The sequence below is a fragment of the Thunnus thynnus genome, chromosome 5, assembly GCF_963924715.1.
Source record: "Thunnus thynnus chromosome 5, fThuThy2.1, whole genome shotgun sequence".
Taxonomy (NCBI): Eukaryota; Metazoa; Chordata; class Actinopteri; order Scombriformes; family Scombridae; genus Thunnus; species Thunnus thynnus.
The window spans coordinates 17,463,016-17,484,914 of record NC_089521.1 but is presented as its reverse complement, the minus strand read 5'-3'; the positions used below and the strand labels follow the sequence as shown (position 1 = coordinate 17,484,914).

General features: G+C 40.0%; 2 protein-coding genes across 14 annotated transcripts in view; both read right to left on the bottom strand.

Annotated features, from left to right (window-relative positions):
* mctp2a (multiple C2 domains, transmembrane 2a) overlaps positions 1 to 210 on the bottom strand; it is a 34,632-nt gene extending 34,422 nt beyond the window's left edge. Inside the window, exon 1 of one of the 2 annotated variants that reach the window (XM_067589702.1) lies at positions 6 to 210. In XM_067589702.1, the coding sequence (XP_067445803.1) occupies positions 6 to 14 (9 nt within the window). In that variant the 5' untranslated portion in view covers positions 15 to 210. The remainder of the gene's footprint in view (positions 1 to 5) is intronic. The other variant, XM_067589701.1, reaches the window with a different exon arrangement.
* A 907-nt stretch (positions 211 to 1,117) lies between these two features.
* The window catches only part of mef2aa (myocyte enhancer factor 2aa), a 70,226-nt gene continuing 49,444 nt past the window's right edge, over positions 1,118 to 21,899 (bottom strand). For 5 of the 12 annotated variants that reach the window (XM_067589692.1, XM_067589688.1, XM_067589689.1 and 2 more), the window contains 8 exons: positions 17,330 to 17,464; positions 15,647 to 15,869; positions 14,112 to 14,171; positions 8,708 to 8,892; positions 7,136 to 7,159; positions 5,274 to 5,403; positions 4,988 to 5,111; positions 1,118 to 4,797 (listed from right to left, as the gene is read on the bottom strand). In XM_067589692.1, the coding sequence (XP_067445793.1) occupies positions 4,461 to 4,797; positions 4,988 to 5,111; positions 5,274 to 5,403; positions 7,136 to 7,159; positions 8,708 to 8,892; positions 14,112 to 14,171; positions 15,647 to 15,869; positions 17,330 to 17,464 (1,218 nt within the window). In that variant the 3' untranslated portion in view covers positions 1,118 to 4,460. Of the gene's footprint in view, positions 4,798 to 4,987; positions 5,112 to 5,273; positions 5,404 to 7,135; positions 7,160 to 8,707; positions 8,893 to 14,111; positions 14,172 to 15,646; positions 15,870 to 17,329; positions 17,465 to 17,531; positions 17,664 to 21,899 lie in introns of all 12 variants that reach the window. The other 7 variants (XM_067589693.1, XM_067589695.1, XM_067589697.1 and 4 more) reach the window with 7 other exon arrangements.

Here is a 21,899-nt window from a genome sequence, read left to right as displayed (position 1 = left end):
CTTACCGTTTTCATATTAAAAATAAAAAACTCTCAAGCCTGTGTGGATATTTAATCACAACTTTAGGAAGAGGGACATGGGACAAACTAACCAACGGTTAACTTAGCTACGTTAGCTACTAACTAGTTTATTCGAGTTGTTGTTTATAGCTTTAATGGTTTACTAACTTACCTTTACTAAAGTTAAGCTAAAAAGACATATGTGTCAACAACAAGCCAGCAATCTACTGCCTATAATTTAGTGTATTACAGTGCTTCCTGCTGGCGATACTGTGGAACTACACTGAGGCTCTGCGTTATATTGTTATAAAGAAATGTCTTATCTGTAACATCCATATTATACAGTCAACATGAGCTCAATAGTCTTCAAGGCATTTCAAGTGAACCAGTTGGAGGCTACAACTTGATTAAAATTACAAATAAGTAATTTAGCTTTGCACTAACTGCTGCTGACACCAGATGTGGAAAGTCAATTTAATACAGCACTGGAGTACAGTTTTGAGGTACCGAACTTGTATGTTACTCATTTATTTCCATTTTATTGTAGCCTTCTTCTATTCAAATACACTTTACAGTAAAATGCACAGTTTAAATATTGTACTAATTACTGTGGTTATTAAACTACATTTATCTGGCAGCTCTATAGTTACTAATCACTTTGCCAATTTAAATTTTTCCTTCTAAACATCTGACCCATATGTAGCCTATAACAGTTGAAATTAGCTCCACCTCAGTCAGCTAAAACATTAAAAAGCTGCTTATATGTTCATGCATCAGTAATAACACTACAATAGTATAAATATAATAATAACCCTTAACTTGTACTTTCTGTAAGTAGAATATTGGATGCAGCACTTTCACTAGTGATGGAGTATTTATACACTGTGGTATTACCACTTTTACCTAAATAAAATGTGTTTTTATTCATATACGTATATTGTGTATCTGTGTACTTCAAAGACTATTCTTTCATGAAGTCATTTCAGTGCTGTGTATCTGCATCCCAGTTCAGCTTGTATCACTGTGTACTGTGAACCAGGCAATGTTAGTGACGTGCTGATGCGTGACATCAAGAAAAAACATTTTCTGCACAAAATTCAAAGAGAATAGACATTGAGTTCAGATTGAGCATACACTGAGGTGTTTAATAAAGTTGACAGTTTCTACTGTTTGGGACTTCACAGGAGAACAAATTCTATGTAAGAGTCGTTTACTTCATTTTATACAGAATAAGAGAGATAACCTAAATTACACATTAAAAGCCAATATTTGTACTTTTGTGAAGAATACAAATTTTGTACAACAATATCTAGCATAGTATCTTAATTGTTTAATAAAAAGTTCACTTGAATATTTATTTGTATGATGAAAATAAAATAACACATTCAAGGGAAATAAAATGTAGATTAACTTAAAATCTCTTTTGATTTTGAAACAAATAATTTCATTATTGGCAACAAAGTCCAGCTTGTGCCGCCAAACGGTCTGAGCATTCAAACCGAAAACAGCTTCTTTAGTTAAGTGAACTATAAACTACAAACACTTACCAAACACATAGTTCTGTTTATAAAAGCCATGAAGCAAAGCAGTGTACTCTTGCACAGCAAAGTGAAGAAAGTTCTCTACAAAGGTTCATTGATTACCCTTTCCTTTCACATTCATCAGTTGTGCACAATTTGGACATAGACCAAAAGAGCAAAGTGTATCACAGTGCATTCACCATGCATGTTCTTGTGTGAGTCTTTTCTGAGTAGAAGAGGCAGGTCTGGTCAAGTTTGAGTGGTATCTGCATTGTTGTTGTTGTTGTTTTTAAACTGAAAGAAAGTAAAAGAAAAGTGGTGCATTTTTTTCTTTGGGATAAGGCATTTCCTAACTGTGCATATAGATAAGAGAAACTACAAAATTCCCTGATATGTCATCAAGTGCTAAAGTATGTGCTCAACTATGAGGTGATGCTGCCAAGGCAGGCAGACAATTTTTGTTGTAGTCATTTGTTATTGCTATTTTCACCTGCTGTGTTAAATATTATTACATTATGGATTACTATACATTATGTTAAGCATGTCTACCAATGTATATGAACATGAGGAGATTGCCCCTGGGTATCCAAATTAATCATTCAATAAAATGTATTGTATTGTGACTTGTAATCCAGCAAAAATCCAGCTGTGGCACTTAAGAATAAGAGGCTAACAGTCTACCCTCAGATGCTCTTCCTCCTAATGCTTTGTGGACTGAATATGACATCATAGTCTGTACTAGTCAGGTGAATTGGGGTAAAAACTGCATAGATCATTACGGGCGTATACTGAAAACTACAATGGAGCTGATGATGGGGAGGAAACCTCAGAAACACACAAGATATGTCACGGTGAATGCAGAGTGATACCCCCCCTCGTACAGCAAACTTCTCATACAAATGTGTGCAATCCAGCAGTGAGATTGAAGTCGATGCCATTGCGTTGTTGTTTTTATGAATTAGCTGCTGAATTATTTGCTTCTGTGACGATGGAGAAGAAAACAAGTCACAGCCCCCCTTTCCCCTTCTGTCTTCGCGTGATGTGATAACACAAGCATCAGCCTTACATCGCAACACTTTCCATATAAATGACTTCAATGCCTTCAGATTTTGACTTTTCTGGCTCCTAAGGTTCCTAGGCATACATTATTCTTACTAGTAATAGGGCATGGATATGAGATACAATTTCTGGAGCCAATTAAGGAAACACATGAGTACTTTTGTACATAATTATGACTGACATTTCAAGTAGACTGCAATATTTACAACCACCTATGGGCACAGGCATGATCAGTTTTGTGAGAAGGTCAGTGGCCATGTTTATGTCTTCTGCTTAAATTCCATGAACCAAAAACAGGATAGTGGAAATGGCTTGAGAGATGGCATGTTTTTCAGTTGAGTTACATGCAATAACAATAGATTATTCTTCAATGTGGGGTTAGGACCTTGGATTTGAATGTTGGCAGTGTATTCAGCAGCTGCTGGTATACAACTAACACAAGCTAACACAATAGGAGGGAAGAAACCCTATTTCCCCTAGCCTTGTGATCATCCTTCACAAATATGAAAATAGTGGAACTTCAACCTCACAGCATTGTTATAACATTGTCTTAAGAACAAACAGTCACCACTAATAAAGAGAGAAAAAACAGATTGACCACCTGGAACTAAAACATATGGAAGGTTTTGTTGATAATTCAATTTAGGAGAGATTACAGTAACATTAACAAAATAGCAAATATTGACCAGTGAATGATCTACTTTTTAAGGGTCTACACTTGTAAACTTGGCTGTAATCCACAAAAATATACTTTTCTTGAAAATGGTGATCATACAGTACATTCAGTATGTACTCACACCCCGGTGATATATATTAAAGTCGCTATTTACACAACAGAAGAAAATGTTTGGCTCAAATTTTCAATTGTACAAACAGAACAGCAAATGTTCATGGCTTTCGATATTGATTCAAGATCTGGTTTATATGACTTTACACTGTTTGAAATAAAGCACAATAGAAAATAAAACTATGACAAAAATGGTGCATTTGAGTGAATTTTTGAGGAAACCATAGCAACTGTACAAAACAACACAAAAGAACAGCTTTGGCTTATATTACTGATGAACTGTTACACAAATGTGAACATGTTGATTTTCTCACCAGTTCAACTGGACATTTTCGCATTATCTTAATTGCACATTTATATATCCTACTCTTTTAAATTATAAAATGAATAGTATGTCATTATTGCAATATATTCTGTTGCTATGGTGTTTTTACCTCCAACAGTAATTTTTCATGTACTCAATAAGTAGTCTCAACTGTTGCAGATGTTTACTGTATGATCCAATTTCCTATATAGTATTAATTAACTCCATGTTCTCTGTATCTCCTGATTGACTGAATCAATAAATTAGAGGCCACTTGAGATAAAGGTCTTGTATGGTTACAGCATGACTTTAAAAGATAGTTCTTGCAGTGAACATCATATGTAAGGGTCCTCAGCCTGAAAGCAACACAACTTTCTCTGATTGTTTGCAACTTGCGAGCACAACAGCAAAACAGCAACTACATGTAAGTGTCTGACTAGACCAGTGACTACAATAATCTACCGCCTATTGTTTAACAATTTTCTTTGAACATCTTTCTTCTGCAAACGTCATCTGAATTGCACCAAGTACCTGATACCACCTGCTTGTGCATATAATTCAGCCCAGCTAAGTGACATTTGTTTTATCTTACTGTATCAGTTTGAGAATTTACTTTAGATATGTCCTGACACTTCTTTGTTACATTTTCCACTCAGTCTTACAAATTGAACTGGAGTTGAATAATAGTATCATAATGATAGCTCTAAGGACCCTTGCTCTTTCTTTTATCTCCATGTCTAACCCCTCCCTCTCTCTGACTGGCTGGTGACTGGAGGCTCGACCGGGGCTCTTTATGTCACCCATGTGTCCATGCGCAGGCGCTTGACTGAGGGGCTCTCCCTGTCCTCAGATCCAGCCGGAGGTCTGCCCAGCCCCAGCGGGGAGTGGAAGTCTGGCCGGTGGTCCTCACGATCGCTGCCATCATAAGAGCTACAGGAGGAGCTGAGGCTGTCAGCAGGTGAACGTCCCAGAACTTCCTGTCGGCTGGAGCCTTGCTGCGGCTGCTGAGGGGGGAAGCCAGAGGGGGTGACACGCTCCCGTGGCGGCGAGATGGGCTCGGACTTGATGTTTATGCTCTGGCTGGTGCTGATGGAGAGGTTGGAGCCCTGAGGTAGGTGACCTCCACCACTGTCGAAAAGATAAGCAGAATATATTGTGTTCAGTTCAAAAAGGAGACAACAAAAGTGAGATGCAGCAATGCGAAAATCCAGGAATATGTAGATGTGTGATTCAGCATGATATCACAGAGCACAGTGGGTGTTGCTTTTATGTGAGGGCGTCTGGAGAGTGTGCCTTTGTTTGGAAGGGTGTTACTCACACCAAAGAATTAAGAGCTGCCTGGCCCAGTTGATGCTGTTGCCATGCCGACATGGATCCCAGTGAGAGCCCAGGAGAGCCGAAGCCCTGTAGGGAGGTGATCTCTGCACTATTCAGGGAGTACTCTGTAAAAACAAAAGCAGCCACACACAGTGAGAACTCACTAACGTTTCATTTACAACACTGTGTGCCACTGAGAAAGGAGCAGGAACCACCAGTGTGTAGTACAAACAATCACGGCTGAGACCGTTGTTTTCACTCTGAGGGGAGAGAGAGGCCAGACTCACCAGCAGGGTTGTAGGAGGTGGGCATGCCTGAGTAGGCCAGGCCCTGTGGGGGTAAGCTGGGGGTGGTGACAGACACTACTGGAGTGGCCAGCGGCTGGGTGGACTGGGAGCTGCTTATCCTCTGGGTGTTCTGCAAAACACAAAAAACAATAAAAAATTCATAAGTCCAAAATACAGCATTCAAAAAACACCACACAATAATACCAAACAATGTGTGTTTTCTTATCATTTATGGCATTTATTCCAAAGCCTGCAATTTCTTTCAGATGGTATTTAGTGTACATATTGAGGTAATCAGGGATGAATGTGTTATAATAAGTGTTAGCACAAGGTGGTGGTGTAGTTTCATGGCAGTCAATATTCTGGTTTTTCTGTTTATGTTGTTTACCATATTAAAATCTGTTTTGACAAGGATGCCAAAATAGATGATAAAAACAAAGCACAAAATATCAAATAAGTGATTTTGTGGTTTCATATGGGAATTCACTACCACCAGGGATGAATGTGTTATAATAAAAGTTACCACAAGGTGGTGGTGTAGTTTCATGGCAGTCAATATTCTGGTCTTTCTGTTTATGTTGTTTACCATATTAAAATCTGTTTTGACAAAGATGCCAAAATAGATGATAAAAACAAAGCATAAAATATCAAATAAGTGATTTTGTGGTTTCATATGGGAATTCTATGAATGTATTCAGAAATACAATCCACTAAAATGTGTATACATATGTGTTTGTATACAGAAAACTGCAACTATACTTGTGAATTTACCCTGCACCAAAATGATTACCATGTACCTATAAAAAGTTAGGTGGATTTTAGTATTTACAATAAATATTTCATCCATTCCATCAATCTAAAGTGGACAACAGATGTAGTCTTTAACATGCAACTTGAGGCACAAAGGATTTATTAGTTTACTGAATCTATTTTTTATTACAGAGTTTAACTTCGTTAGACTTGAAAAGTGATATTATTAAAGGGATAGTGCACCACAATAAAGAACAAGGCTGCTAGTGCTTCTAATGCAAACATTCAGAGTGAGTCAAACCAAGTGAGTCTAGTGATCAACTAAACAACTCATAACTGAGAGGGTACAAAGGGATAACATCAATTACACATTTCGCAGAGTGACGTCAATCTCTAGCGGTTTATAGTGCAGTGACTGTCATGCAGTCCACACCTACACAACACGGTGTGGTCATGCAGCGAAGTAAGTTGCGAGCTAGAAAAACACACACTCCAACTACACTAATCAAATGCAGACGTAGCTTAGAACAATACTAAAACAAATCCTCAGTATATAATGTAACAAACATATGTGCAGCTGCCAGTGGTTACGTTTGAAGCAGCATGGCATCATGATCTAGTTGATGGCTTCCTTGCATTGTTCCAACACTCTCCAGCCAGATGACTTCACCAAACCCGAGTATTTCACAGAATGACATCATTTAAGATGATGTAATCTTCTCTTCCTTAGAAAAAGTATAAATTATTTATATTTTGTACTGAACAGTCTTTTAACTGTAAAACTTTTTAGACTGTGACTACAATAATTATAATAGTTAAAGCACTGACTATCTTTTTCTCTTTCACACACTCAAACACACGCTTACAGACAAACTCCTTGTGGTATATGACCAACATTGACGTGTAGGGAATGGAGCCAATTTAACAGGCTGAGGCAATTTTCACAGGCCAAACCCAAAACATGCAGTGACAAAACGTTTTTTAGAATTTATTATTCTTGGCAGTTCTGAGAGCCAATCTCCGGTTTCAGCACTGCCTTTAGTCTAGCATGTGTGATTACCGGAAGCATGTTCACATTTCAGCCATTTGCCCAGGCATTTGTCACAACTCACCAAATCCATTTCCTCCTCCTCCGACTGCCCTCAACAGAAGAAAAGAAGAGAGGCAGAGTTACAGAAAAGAAGCAGAGCGACTATAAATCGCTCTGGAAAATAGTTCCACCTGTCTAGACTTTAAAAGGCACAACAAGGAATATAAAAGTGTGGATGACTGCTGCAGTCGTTGTAAAAACCCACTCATTTTATGTCTGTTGTGATACTCATGAACCATTTTGTCCAAAGCATAAGCACCAGATTAACTTCAATATGTTGCCACAATTCTCCAACCATGCGTGAATGATGAGTTCTGAAGCAGTAGTTTGTTGGGCTACAAAGTTTTTAACCAGTAAACGAAGAAGAAGTAAAATCTTGAAAAAGCCAGTGAAGTCAGGAACAAAAAGTAGAGTAAGGCTAACACTCGTCTGATTCTGAATGCGACACCATAATCAACCCATAATCATAAGAAATTACAGATAATATTTCTATAATTCTTTCTACCTACAGTGACTGCATGGTACTCTACATTTTGAATCAATCTTGTTCTTGTCATGTACTGTGCTAGAACCAAAAGCCCATCTTCTATCTTTTTCTGTGCTGTGGGACATACTGCGACCAGGCCAGGGCTGTCTTAATACCCACACTCAATCAATAGCTGCAGGAAGACACGACAAGGGCGACAAGATATTATCTGGCTCACACCCTGGGCCCCTGATTAAGTCTTCATCTACACTCTGTCACACTGAGATGTGATTAATTTAATACCATTATGGCCTAATGACAGGCTGTCTGCAGACCTGCTACAGCCAGCACCCTCTACAGCCTGTACCAGTCTAAAATACTTCATGGCTCAGAGGAGAACTGAACCCACCTCCCTCTCTGCCTAACCTGTTTCAGACCTCTTACAACACAACCGGTCCTGCTCTAATGATTCCACATGCCAACATCGCACCACACAGTTGTTTGAACACTGCTCCATGCTAGTTGAGGCTTGGAAAAGAGAAGCACCCACAGTAACCCAAAGTGTATTTACCAAACACAATCATTTTCCTGGAGTGGCTCCTGCTGCTGTCAACAGCAGATAGTAAATTTATTGGCCTATTGAAAATCCCCCACTTACATTATTTTTGAATGCTGATTTATGAACGGAAGAGTCTAGCGTAGCCCCAGGTGTTCACTGTGGTCAGCGTGCTGTGCACCTTCATTATTATAATTAGAGAAAGCCTCTCATTTAAATGTGAATAATTGAGTGAGAGTTATGACACCTGGGCTGCAGATTCTTTGCTCCGTCCACATTTTAATGGGTGTGAGAAGAGCGTGGCACAAGAGGCACAGATTTCGCCTGCCTACTGTAAGTGAGTCGCACTTTGTAGAAAAATACAGTTCTTGGTGAGGTGACAACCTCACTAGCATGGCATGCTACACTGATGTGATAACATCAAAAACGTGTGTAGGCAAAGTCCTACAAAACATTCTGCAAAGAAAGTCTGAATAAGACACTAAACAATGCTCCACTCTGCCCTGCAGCAGAGATATTTGAGGGTACTTCAGCTAGTGATACTTGTGTGCAGTGGTGTGTTCTGTACTCACCAGTGGGGGCATCATCCCTTTGCTAGATGGAGGGATAACAACCCTTAGGTCTGGCTTGCGGCCTCCCATTCCCATGTTCCCTCCAGGGGGTGGTGGAGACTTGGTGGGCATGACTTTACCCAGGCCATTGCCGCTGGGTGTGCTGAGGAGGCCCGGAGAGCCCCTGGGGTTAACAAAACCGTTCCCTGCAGAGGTACACAGCGACAGAAACACATCATCAAACCATGGACCGTGACTGACAACACTTCCAGTCATCAAGCAAACCTCTCGCACTGTGTTGTTTTCCAGCTTGCTGCAGCATGCAGCGCTAAGTGTTTCCAACCCTCTGGGAAGTTTTAATAGACTTGGATAATTATCCTGCACATTTACAAAAATAAAATGTCCATTTCAAAATTGATGAGCCTTTTATTTTTATTGTGAATGATTACATCAAAGTCAGTTCTTTGCATCTTGGGATGAGGAGCAGTTCACTGTCAAATGTACTGTGACTGCTTAAAAGAAATAGCTGAAGCCATTAGAGTTGAATAAAAACAATAAAAAATTTCTACGTGTTGTTTTTAAACTGTGAACACAAACAGTGCTAGACAGCAAAGTGCTAGATCCTCCCTTCATGGTCACTAGTCACTTCCTTTCTTCTAAAAGTGCCCACTCCCCCACTCCCACTACATCACTGGACAGCTATCCCATGTAAAGGACAAGTATTATCAGTGGGTGTGGACAGATTATTGATATTCAACAAGTAGTTCTCTTTGAGAAATACTTTTCACAGTGTATATATAAGTGCTATAAACTAACCATTGTAAACAACTTTATAGATTTATTGTACTGTTTTCAGATACTGTGTTGTATAATATACTGTAATATTTCATTCTTGGTAGTTTGCCAATTAAAACCAATCATTCTGAAGCGCTACAATGTCAAACATTAACCCTTTAAATTGTTAGAGCACTGCAAACTGCACCTTTTCAATGATGGTTTCACAAAAAGATAAAAAATCTTCCTGGTTTTGTCAACCTACAGTACATTTATTTTCAACAGCAAGATACTGTATGACTCATCTGAACAAGGTCTGCAGAGGGATTCTGCAAATTCCAAACAAATCAAATCTAATAAAAATGGAACAGTGAATTGTTATGAAATAAAGCAAACAAACAAAAGTGATATTTCAAGTGCTCTTCAATTTTAAATTGAAATTACTTTATATGAGTAAAAACTATACTTTTACAATATACTTTATACTCAAAATGAAAAACATGTTGAAATCCTAAAAACGAAGGGAAGAAAGAATAAATGGTATCTAGCACTGCATCAACAGATCAGTAACACTTCAACAAGTCGCTGACTTCTCCATTGTGTTCAGTGTATCCCAGTGAAACACAAAGTGTGTGCACAACGAGTAGGCTCTTGCGTAGGAACATAATGGAACAATAGCCCCTCTGACTACAGATAAGGACACCAACAATTGATGGTCAAATAAACAGTTATGAAGCCCACAATAGTATCTCACAGCTGAATCAACAGTATATACAAGCAGCTATCGCCGTCAGCTCTGGCTTTGATCATACAAGACTTGGCTGCTGTGAGAAAACAGTGTTTACAGAATTAGCAAAGTAAATGTCCAAGGCCCTAAAAATAGCAAACCTGATTAAAAGCAGAGAAGATGTCATTCAGTGGGAATGAGATGTTCATGTAAATAGAATTTCATGTAAAGGAATGATTTGCAGTGCGGTAATATGGCATGCGAGGAGATATCTGATTACAATCAGTGAGCTGTGATATTCTACTTTGAAAGAGATTCTTAACCATAAAGCTATTGTTGGGAAAAGCAGGATAAAGGCCTTATTCACAACAGACATTTTTGACTGTGTTGAAAATTACTCCCTCATTCATTCACTTGCTACTCCCTATATAATAGACACCTAGTAGTAGTTAACTCAATGGTGGGAAAGTAAATTAAGATTTAGGACACTTACAAATTGTCATTTTGCGTCATCACTGACAGGCGTCATGTTGCATAACTGTAATTTGTTCATTTACAAAATTTTGTACAAGATTTTGTACACACCTGCTAGTAGAGCAGGTTGTCAACTTATTTTAGGGTCGGCAGTTCAATCCCTGGCTTCTCTTTTCCACACGTTGACATGTCCTTGAGCAAGACACTGAACACCAGTTGCTCCCAATGGTTAGGGAGTGACTAGGTCTTAACTTGTGTGTGTGTGTGTGTGTGTGTGTGTGTGTGTGTATATATATACTGTACCTTTTTGTACAATGACGTGAAAATGTGTACTTTGAAAAGGACTACTACATTTCTTTCTGGCAAATTAGCTAGTCAGTGAAATACACCTGCATCAATATCCTACTTCCATTGTTCATGGTTCTTTAATGAGCTTATTGTAACTTTTTTTTTAAGTTTTTTTTTTGCCTTTATTTGACTGTGATTAGTGAAGAGGCAGACAGGAAATAAGGTCAGAGGGATGGGTATGACATGCAACAAGGTTCCCTGGCTGGTATTGAATCGAACCAGGGATGTTGCGGTTATGTGGTATGCACAGTTACTCTGATCACTGTAACATTTTAACTTTTTTTTTTTGAGGACTTTAAAAAAATCTCTAAATCTAGACATTACTAGACCTCCTTTGCACTGTATTGTATCTAGTGACATCTCAGTCATTTTCTTTGTCCACTTTATTTACAGTGGACTGGAGTTGATACCAATATATTTTGGGCAGGAGGCAGTGTGACACCCTGGACACACTGCCAGGTCATCACAGGGCAGAGACAGACAGACACTCACTGCTGTATTCATGGGCTAATTTAGCCTCGGATTAACCCACCTGACTTGCATATCTGTGGAATGTGCCTCTGATTACGACTTCAGATGTTTGATGATGAGTAAATCCCACATTTCTCTCAAATAATTGCCAGGATGGAAACACATGTTTGAACACATACTTAGACCGAGATAACAGCCACAAGTTGAGACCTAGCCTTTCAGCAGGGGCATTTCAATGGGCTTTCGTGATGTTTGCCCTCATTTCATACACAGTACAGATTTTTGTAACATTGGTTTTGCCAATGGATCTTCTCTGACTGAAACCTGTGCATGTTGAAAGCAGTTTGGTTTCTGTTCATTGTCCTGAATTATTAACACTGTGTGGGAAGGGGCATTACGTAAGGGCTTGTGTTTACAAATGAAACATTCTGTTTCATTTGAAGTAAAGTAAATGGAAAAAAAAACACACACAGTGACTTATTGTGCCCAACATCCCACGTGCGTCAGGTTCAGGCAAAAGCGAAATGTCTTGATGAATGAGAACAAATAATAGATATAAATCAAGTGCCTCCAAAAAGAGAACAATTTTCTAATAATAGATGCCATGCACAGTCCTATTGTTGTGTCTCAGAAAAAAAAGACCAGACAGGATGTGCAGAGGGTGATTTGTTTAGACAAAAGACAGATGGCTACCAGGTAAATAATTGTTCGTGCCCTTCACTCTTTTCCTTACAACTGTAGTTGACAGTTCACATTGTTGTTTTTTTTTGTTTGTTTTTTTACAGCTGGGGTACAATTCATCATCATCCCTCAATTTTGAATACATATTTTACATTTAATTAACCAAGCACAAAACTACAATAAAAAATAACTTTCTGACATCAAATTTGCACCAAAACGGACTTAAGTACATGATGATTTATTCCATTACCAGATGTGATGTGCTGAACATACAAACATGCTCTGTAATTGTGTTTCAAAAGCTTGCAATGCCCCAATATTAATGACGGGATGTGTATAGCTTGCAGATATATTGTATAACAGAGAGCATTCTCTTAAATCCTCCTTGTTCACCACAACTTTCAATTCTTAATGCTCACCAGTCAACAACCAAAGCTTGTAATTAGGTGTAATTGCGTGAGTTGTTGAGAGAAAAGATCTATTATAGGATCGCACACAGGAGTAACAGTGTAAAATGAGACTGGTTTATCTGAACCAAAGACTAGACAAGAACAACTACAGATGACTTATTTCAGAAAGAACAACTGAAATTTGTTTGCTTCAAAAATATCTCTGATGATGTTCACGGTGACAAAGACATACGAGAACTTGCAAATCAGGCAATTTCACAATTCACTAAGTAAATAATAACTCCTCCAGATCCCACAATGAAAACAGCTGCCCAGCGCTCTTCACAGGGAGCCGGAAGTTGTGTGGAAAATAAGACCTTTTCTATTTGTGTTATGTTTAAAAAAGTGGTAAGTATTTCACCGAACCCTGCTGTACATGCTTGTAATCTTTGCTCTGCAGTGACACCATCGAACAGGAGAGAAGATATCACACGACACATCTTCCATCTGGCAACGTTGAAAGGCTTCTGCTGTGGTCATAGCTGCAACTTGTGAAAAATCAGAGCTATGTCAGGAATGGTCATCTGACAGCAGGGCTGGAGAGGTTTCTCCTCCCTGTAGTCTCTGCTGTTCTACACACTTGGTACAAACAACAGCTGCAGCATACTCATACTGTGCCAAACGCTGACGCCCACTGGCAGAAGATCCTAACTCTGCCCCGACCCGGGACCACACCCCAAACTTAAAACTTACCCTGTACTCTCCTCAAAATGCTAACTGCAAATAGACGAAGTCGGTCTTCTGCTATCTAATCAATACCTAACAAAATATCTCATTCTTGTGGTCTTCCACAAACTATGGGCATTAAATACTGTACCATTTGGTAACAACATTCTGCATTTAGTCAGAAATACTATATGGAGTACATAAGCTAAGCAACAAGGAGTTAAAGAGTTAAACTCCACCTGCCTCCGCCTCTCAAACGGCACATTGCAGCCATGACAGGCTGTCCGGTCATTGTGTACTGAGGACTTAGTGGGATGTCATGGCCCGAATACCTACAGGGTTATGCTGGTCTAGGCATCTTACAGACCCTCTCCAGCCTTATAAGGGCTGCCAGGGTAGTGGGGGGAAAACAGATGCACCTGTCAATAGAGGGAAGGAAACAGGAGGAGGGAGGGCTGCATAGAGGTGACAAGTTTAAAGGAAACGCTGCGTTTATTTACCTGCCAAAGTCAGTTGGACAGCTAATTGCCTTGCCTAGTTACCCTTTTCAAGCACAAACACCACACTGTCTGAATGCTGCTGAGCCACTTCCCATCTCTCATGCATGCATTTAACAAGCATATCATACATTTCCTCTGTTGAGAGGAAGTACACAGATGTATCCCCTTAGCATGCAGCAAAAATATAGTCAGGCAAAGGCACTATCAGTAAATGATAGTGACAACTGTCTTGAACCAATCACAGATGGATACGCAACTATCCAGCTCGCGTGCTAAGCAGGAGGCCTATTGGGCAGAGCTACAGAGAGCTAATGAATCTCTCCGGGAGGACTTACCCGCTGGGCTGCAGCCCACACCACTTGGCACTGAAAGGTCTGTGGTATCCAGAATGCCACCTAATGAGATGCACAGAGTGATATGATTAACCATCTGCATCCTTCTGCGAACTAGCAGAGCATGTGATGGAGATGCCAGACCAAACATGAAAATGTCATGTAGATCTATCTTCAGAGCACATAAAAGGGAGGCATGTTTCCCCGCCGGTGTCCTCATGGTGGGGAAATTTTCAAAATGTGATTAAAGAGAGCAACATCAAGCTACGTTCAGCATGGTGTTTGTTTATAAGGTTTAAGATGGTGAGTGCAGCGCTCCACTATGAGCATGCATCTGCAACAAACAGTCTCTTGAAAATCAAGCATCAACCAGAGCCTCCCCTGACTGTTGTATGAACACTCCACCGAGCAGAGGCTTTCAACACTTTCAAGACTTATACTTAAATCAAAACAGGCAGAGCTACTATGCCACATGAGCCAGGAAGTTAAAATCTTTGCTAACATCTTTTGAAATATGTCCATAAACAATTAAGATGTTGCCGCGAACGATCAAGAATGAGATATTATCGTGACAACAACTATTAAGTAAATCCCCTGGAAATGAGAAGGTGTCAGCCAGTTCTGATATGTGGTTAAATTCGAATCATGAGACATTTCACACCTTTTTGCATGTACTTCTATCATATGCAGTGTAGCTGAATCTTGCAAAAGCCATCTGGACTGACTGAGTCAGACGAGTCATACAAGTACTAGCGTAGACTGACATCATTTTTCCACAATGCTACAGTACAAGGCGTGATGAACCTTTCAAAGGGTGTGAAAAAAATATATATCACACAAATACCACAAATATAAGGGTTTAGTATGACATGACTGCTTCTTCTCAGGCCATTTACATTTTTAAAAAAAGGGTAAAATACATTGTATGCATTATAAACAACGCAAAAAGTTACCTTAAAGTTACCTTTGATATCATGTGCACATATTATGCATATTACGTCCTATAACTGTTTCTTGGCTGGGTGAAGTAACTGTAGTTTTGTTATCACAGTGAAGTTGCCAGGCAATCAGCATAGACGCTGAGAGAAGTGCTGGGCATACAGATAAACTGTCGTTAAAAACGTTTTTAAAATAGTTATAGTATAGGATGAAATGCTCTTTAAGATAACAAGATAAAAGCTAATTAGTGAGTTTTAGAGAAGTTATTAGTTGTGTTTTTGAGCATTGGAAGGAGCCAGGCTATTGTAAATGTTTCCCCCTGCTTCTAGGCTATATGCTAAGTTAGGCTAATTACCTCTTGGCAGAGCTATACTTATTACTGAATGTACAGACATGAGAGTGGTATCAATATTCTCAGCTTACTTTATTTAAAAGTTAATGAGCATGTTTACCAAAATATCAAACTATTCCACTATATGTGGACACTATGGCAGACAACACTATGAGGGCTTTAATCAACTAGATCATCTGTTGCGAGTGGTCTGGATCACCCTCCGACTGACACATTGACCAACTAAGTGGGTTTGTTGTCCACTAACCTGCACTGCCTGCACTGGTGGGCCTCTGGGGGCCTCCACTAGAGCCCACATTCCTGTGCAGGGAGGCCTGTGGAGGGGATAGCATCCCACTGTCACTCAGAGAGGCTGTGGCTGCTGCCAGGGCCTGGCTGCCCAGAGTCCCTCCTGGCTGGTACATGGCATTAGGATTGGATACAGGCACTGCCACATGCATTGAGAAGTTCTGCTGAGGCAATGCTGTAGGCTGCAAGAGGGAGACAAACACACACAGATATTTACACACAAATGCACACAGAATCCAAAGCCTGATGATGATGGGTCAGTGGTTGTCATGGTATCATTAACAGAGAGCTACCCTTGAAGGTTAGCTTGAATTAAAAAAAAAAATAGATTCACAAAATAATCAGGCAGGTCACACAAAAAACTGTAAAAATGAAACAAAATATAAAATACTGAATGTTTTAAAGCTCTGCAGTTTATTTATATGAAATAATATTCTAAAAAACATTTCTGCTCTACATCTAAGGGTTATCAAGTGACACCATACAACCTTCAAAAAAAGTTTATTCTGGTTAACATCATACATATAGAAAACACACAATCTTCAGTGCTACCGTAGCACACAAAAAAACAGGAAACAAAAATCCAAAAACATGCATTTAGGTGATCACTTTGGCATTGCAGCAGTCAGCACTAAATACATACTTTTTGCCTTTTGAAACACCAGTGTGTGATGCGTTTCTCAGCACAGCAGAAGGGTAGCGGGGATTCACAGCTATGAAAATCGTGACTCACTTGCATTTACCTAAAAAAGTGCTGACTGTGCAAAGCGTAAGTGAGAATGACAGGTGGCAGTGAGAACATTTCATCATAGCATTATCCAGTGGGCCAGTCGGGTGTTATCATTAGTTTGTTAATGGCAAAGTGATGCTCTTCATGTCAGGAACATAGAGAAAACTACTGCTTAGTAAGCACTATGTTCTTGCACAATTCTAATATTGTCACGCATGATAAGATCACAAAAGGTTTGTGGTATTTTAGTGGGCGAGCCAGTGTGGTATTTGATGAAGGAGAGGGAAGATGCTAAATGATAGTGTAGTGTTATTGTGCACTGGGAACAGTGTGTTGCTGGAACTGTTCAGGAGTAAAAGGAGATATTTAATGCTAGAATGCATTGAGAGAGAGGTGATAGAAAGATTTAAAGGAGGGAAATTACATTACATATTACATTAGCAAGGAACTGTGAAAATGAATCTTTTGTGTTAATTTATTTTTGTTACGCAATGAGGTGAAAAAAACCCACCCCCTAAATCACAGAACCTGCAGATCTTTATGATAAACACTACATGAGTAAGTATTTACTGTAAGCTCCTGATGTGTTTAAATAGCAACTGCTGTTGGATTTATGATAACATGACCATGATACTAGGGTGTAATCTTTCCAGCAGAAGCATGCAACATTTCACCTGTTAATGAAATGTGATCTTATCAGGGTGTGCCAAAATATCAGTTGCAGAACAAATCAACATAAGGAACAAATGAACACCCAGAAGAGGGGGCATTAATCTTAAGCTAGAGTAGTTCTGAAAGAAGTTGACAGAGGTTCTGGGGGTGTAACAAAAAGAGGAAAAAGTTAAATGAAAAAAGAGTGAAAATCCTTTGTGCCACAAAGCCAAGCAAAAACGTTGCATTTACAGTACTTACGATTTTATGATTTCTCATCATATTATCAAACTCCTCATTAATTTTTTTATACTTTTCTTCTGTGTGAGGAGTGAGGACATATGAGGCATCGGGGTCCGGGCTATCACAACCTCTGTGTTCTTTCTTGTTTAGCGCCTGTAGTGAACATCAACATAAAGACAGGAATCAACACAAAATAGCAGGGGACAAAGAAAGTACTTACACCACAGCGCTTGTACATTAAATCACTCTCTTCGCTTAGTTTGCCGAAATGGTCGTCCATGAGGGGGCTGTGCCCAAAACAGTCATCAGGATCAGGACTAGCACAGTCATTATGGCCTTTGTTTCTCAATTTCTGAAATGAAATTGCACAGTTGAACAGAAACAGTATACAAGATGTGGCTGTGTTTTTGTGCTGTTACCTAATATATACATTTCTGCCAATATATATATATATATATATATATATAAAAATCAAACATTTACCAATTATTGTATGCATGTCCTTCATTGTTTTTCTTATAACAGCAAAACATTAGCAGCTGTTACACCAATGCAAAGCTAAACTGTAGTTCAATACATGGCTCTGTACCAAAGGGAAACTGAAATGTCACTCCATATCCTTTCACCCTTCAGAAGTGTTCAGAGAAACAAAATATTGTCCTCCTCCCTTTTCCTCTCTTTCTCTCTCCTTCTCAATCCTCCACCCTGCCGTTGTCCCGCTCTGTTCTTCCTTCTCCTTTTCTGCAAGTGTGTATGTTTGCATTTTTTATTATACTTCAGTTATCATAAGCCACCCTGCTGAGAAACCCCTGCATAAGAAGATACTACGGCAGAGCACTTTTTGTGTGTCCCAGTCTGTAATTCAGTATGGTTGTCACTCGTGGGATCTTATCAAAGTTAATGCATGTGGAGAATAAAATGGATTATCAAACAACGTGGTCAAAGATGCTTATTTGAGCATGAAATTGTGCAATTATTGTAAAAGCAAAGAGCTCATAAGTAAATAGGGTGGTGTGTTGTGGTGTTATAAAGAGCCTATTCTAACTATAAAAAACACACACACAAAAAAGTCATGTAACTAAACAAGTAATGTGCTCTTTTGCTCACTTTCATACAGGCTGTTCTCTGCTCCTCATTACGGCTCTGAATAGCTGTGTTAACAAGACTTGCTGACAGCATGTGACAGCTTGTGATATCAAGGCAGTGTACATCAAAACATGATTTATGTGTGGCTCTCAAGGTTCCTCTATCAGGCTGCTGCAGGTCCACAGCAGCGCCCTTCTCTATCTGTGGGCTGCCTCGAAGGCCTCGTGTCTACAGGAAGGTCACTGACTCCTGTGGATGTAGGGGTCAGAGTGTGAGCCAGAGGAAAGGAACCTACACACACTAATGAGACCTTACTCTCTGTTTCTTGTCTTCATCACCCAACAAAGTGGAAAATGTGTGTGTGTGTGTGTGTGCGTGTGTGTGTGTGTGTGTTACTAAAGAGAAAGAGAGAAAGAGAAACTATAGGTGTAAGAATCGGTGTCGTGTTGGGTGTGAGAGTGTGTGACTTCGGTGTGTGTGTATGTGGGGGGGGGGGTATTTCTACAGCTGCTACATCCTCTGACAGCGGTGTGACAGTACGTTTAGGTCTGTGCAGACAATGTGGCTAACCCAGAGCTGCTCACCACAACCTCAGTGTAAGTCACATTTCCTAAAACTGCCATGGTTTTATGAGACTCCTGCATAGTATCACTGATCATTAAAACCAGATGCTAAATCCCTCACTTTATCTTAGATTTTACGTTCATAACATTTTTTGAGAGAAGTACATTTTAAGGCACAAAAACTGTCAATCTACATTGCACAGATATAAATGTGATGCTGTGCATAGCCGATACCGAAATAAGGAAGTTCAGAGAAGCGCCCACATCTCTTCAAACGTAAGTGTCCACAATGCCCAGAGGAGAGTGAGAGAGAGAGAGGTCCTCTGGATAATGAATGGCCAGCACTGTACCACAGATGCATTACAGTTTGGTGTGGTACAGAGCAGTGGCATTCTTCTCATTCTAAGAAAACGCCTTGCTGGTTCATTTCCTGTTTACTGAACGAACCCTCTTTAGTTCAGGCCGTGAAAGGCCTGTGTTTACTGGGGTTAAACTATGCACTTTCTCCACCAGTGAGCCAAAGATCTGATCTGAACCTGCAAATTTAAGTTCCAACCTGCTCATTATGGGAGTATGTTGGTTGGACTGGTCGGGCACGGCTGTGCGAGATGGGCAGGGCTGCTCTACTTTCACAACAAGCCTGGCCAGCCTTCAGTATGCCTCACCCACTGGCCCAAGCCATTTAGGGAGGGGCTGCAGCAGCACAGTGGGTAAGCGGGAACCAGATAGCAGAAGACGAGGACAGCCAGCACTCAGATCTGCACCGTGGCACCCAACATGAATTATGACAATACATATTATCTTAAAAAAGACACTTTGAAGCTGTGATGCGAGGTGCTGTGTATACACAACAGTTGGTGTGCATTAGTTAAACAATGAAAGAGGTAATCATCTCAGTATCATTCTTATGCATATAAGAGACTGAAGGCCTGGGAGAGCATGGCTGTAATTCTTTGTTAAATGACTTGGCATGTTTTGGGTGTCCCACAGACACTGCCCACAGCTCCCAGTAAATGGATCACTAAATCAGCACATGGCCAAACAGGTGTCTCTCTTCCAAACACCTGTCAAGACCTGGCTCCCCATGCCGGCCAATCAGAGGCAGCCGCGCAGAGACATGGCCGTAGAAGGGACCACATGGAGCCCTGAAGGCCACCTGACCTCAGATCAACTTTGCTCTTACATGACAGTGCTACAGATTTCTCCAGACACTACAGTGTTCTGACCTAGAAAAGGGAAAACCTACTACACAAACAGGATGCAAAAGAAAAGATAACTTCTTTTTACATCGTGAATAGTTTGTTAAAAGCAGTTTCAAAAATGCCTCTCAAATGTTGGGTCAAGCTGTGGGGGTTGTTCTTTGGAAAGTGAAGTTGGCTGGATGTGAATGCAGCTGAGGTTGGGATTTTCAGTAGCATTTCTGATGAAAGATATGGACTGTGTGTTGTGTGAGGGGGGCTGTAGAGAGTATAGACAAGGGAACTTGTGTAATCTATTCACAAGGCCCTGAGAGGCTCACAAAGATGAGTGGGAACAAGGCCAGCTGCTATTTTCTCACAGCAGTCCAAACCTGTATTGACAGAAATTTGGCTCTTCAAATAAAAATGAGACTGTGAGTGGCTGACGTCAAACCAACTGGGCACTATTGTCCATGTGTGTATGCGTGTGTTCATGCATGTGTGTCTGTGAGTTTGCTTGTGTGATACTTCAACTTCTCTTTAAAAAACATTTTCCATTGCAGAAGGCCTTGAAGCTTCCTTGTCCTGAAGAAAACATCTATCTGTCTTCTCCACCTGAACCCTGACTATTAACCTAGCTGTAACCATGGGGAACATTCAGCACAGTAATTGCCTCTCCAGGTTTGCAGCATACAGTATGTCTGGTACGGAAAGATATAGCACAGTGAAAGGCAACCTTGCATACCACTTTGATTTAGTATCAATGTTAATTCTATGAAATATCATTCTTGACACCGAAAATTTAAGAATTGTTAAAATCAATATATATTTGGTAGCATTTTTAGACTTTTCATCATTTTAGAACATGCCTACATTATGTAAATTTTTGGATCCTATATTACAACTTTGCGTCATATACACGTCTTTATTACAAAAAAAACTGAAGCAAACACAACTCCATGGATAAAAATAAATCTAAAACCATTGCATAAGCCACCTACATCACCTGTTCCTTGAGAAGTACTTTCAGTGAAATGGGTCCAAGCAATTTACTCTGCTGTGTGTCTTGGAAAACCATTTCACTCTGATGTTCTCCATCTCTCGTGTCAAGAGAGCTTTCTGCATTTAACTTATTCATGTACTGTACAGTACTGTACGTGAATAGAAGGCAGGGTGAAAGGAGAAAGATAGTGGTTAGGTATAAAAGCTGAACTTCAAAATTGTGGGGGAGATGGCTGAAAGGAAGGCATGAAGAGGCTGTTTCTATAGTATCCTCCAGTGTGCCAGAATCACAGGCAAAAGGCTATACTTACAGTAGCTTTCACCAATGGCAGAGCACCACCTGACCTATGACTGGTGCACCACAGCTCTGATTACAGGCCCCCTCAACAGCAAGACAGTTTCTAATGTAACGGCAATACAGCAGGAAATTACACAAAATGTTCCAAAAGTGGAGGACATCATGAATGTTTAATGCATGTTGTGTTTATTCCAGCCTTCCGGCCTAAAGTACATAGAAACTATAATTTAACTGCTTGTTGTGCAGCCACCTCCCCTCACCTCATTTCAGTCGGGTGTCCCAGCCTCTCGCCCTGCAGTGCTGTGAATTAGCCCTTGTGCCTGCTGCTACACTAAGCAAGGTAGCGTGCTAATCCTCATGACATCACCATTGTGTCCAGGCCGTTCCATCTAATGTGCTTATCAAAGGGCTTCTTTGAGTGTGAACGCACTAGGAAATCAGCATGGGGAGGCGGCTGATAG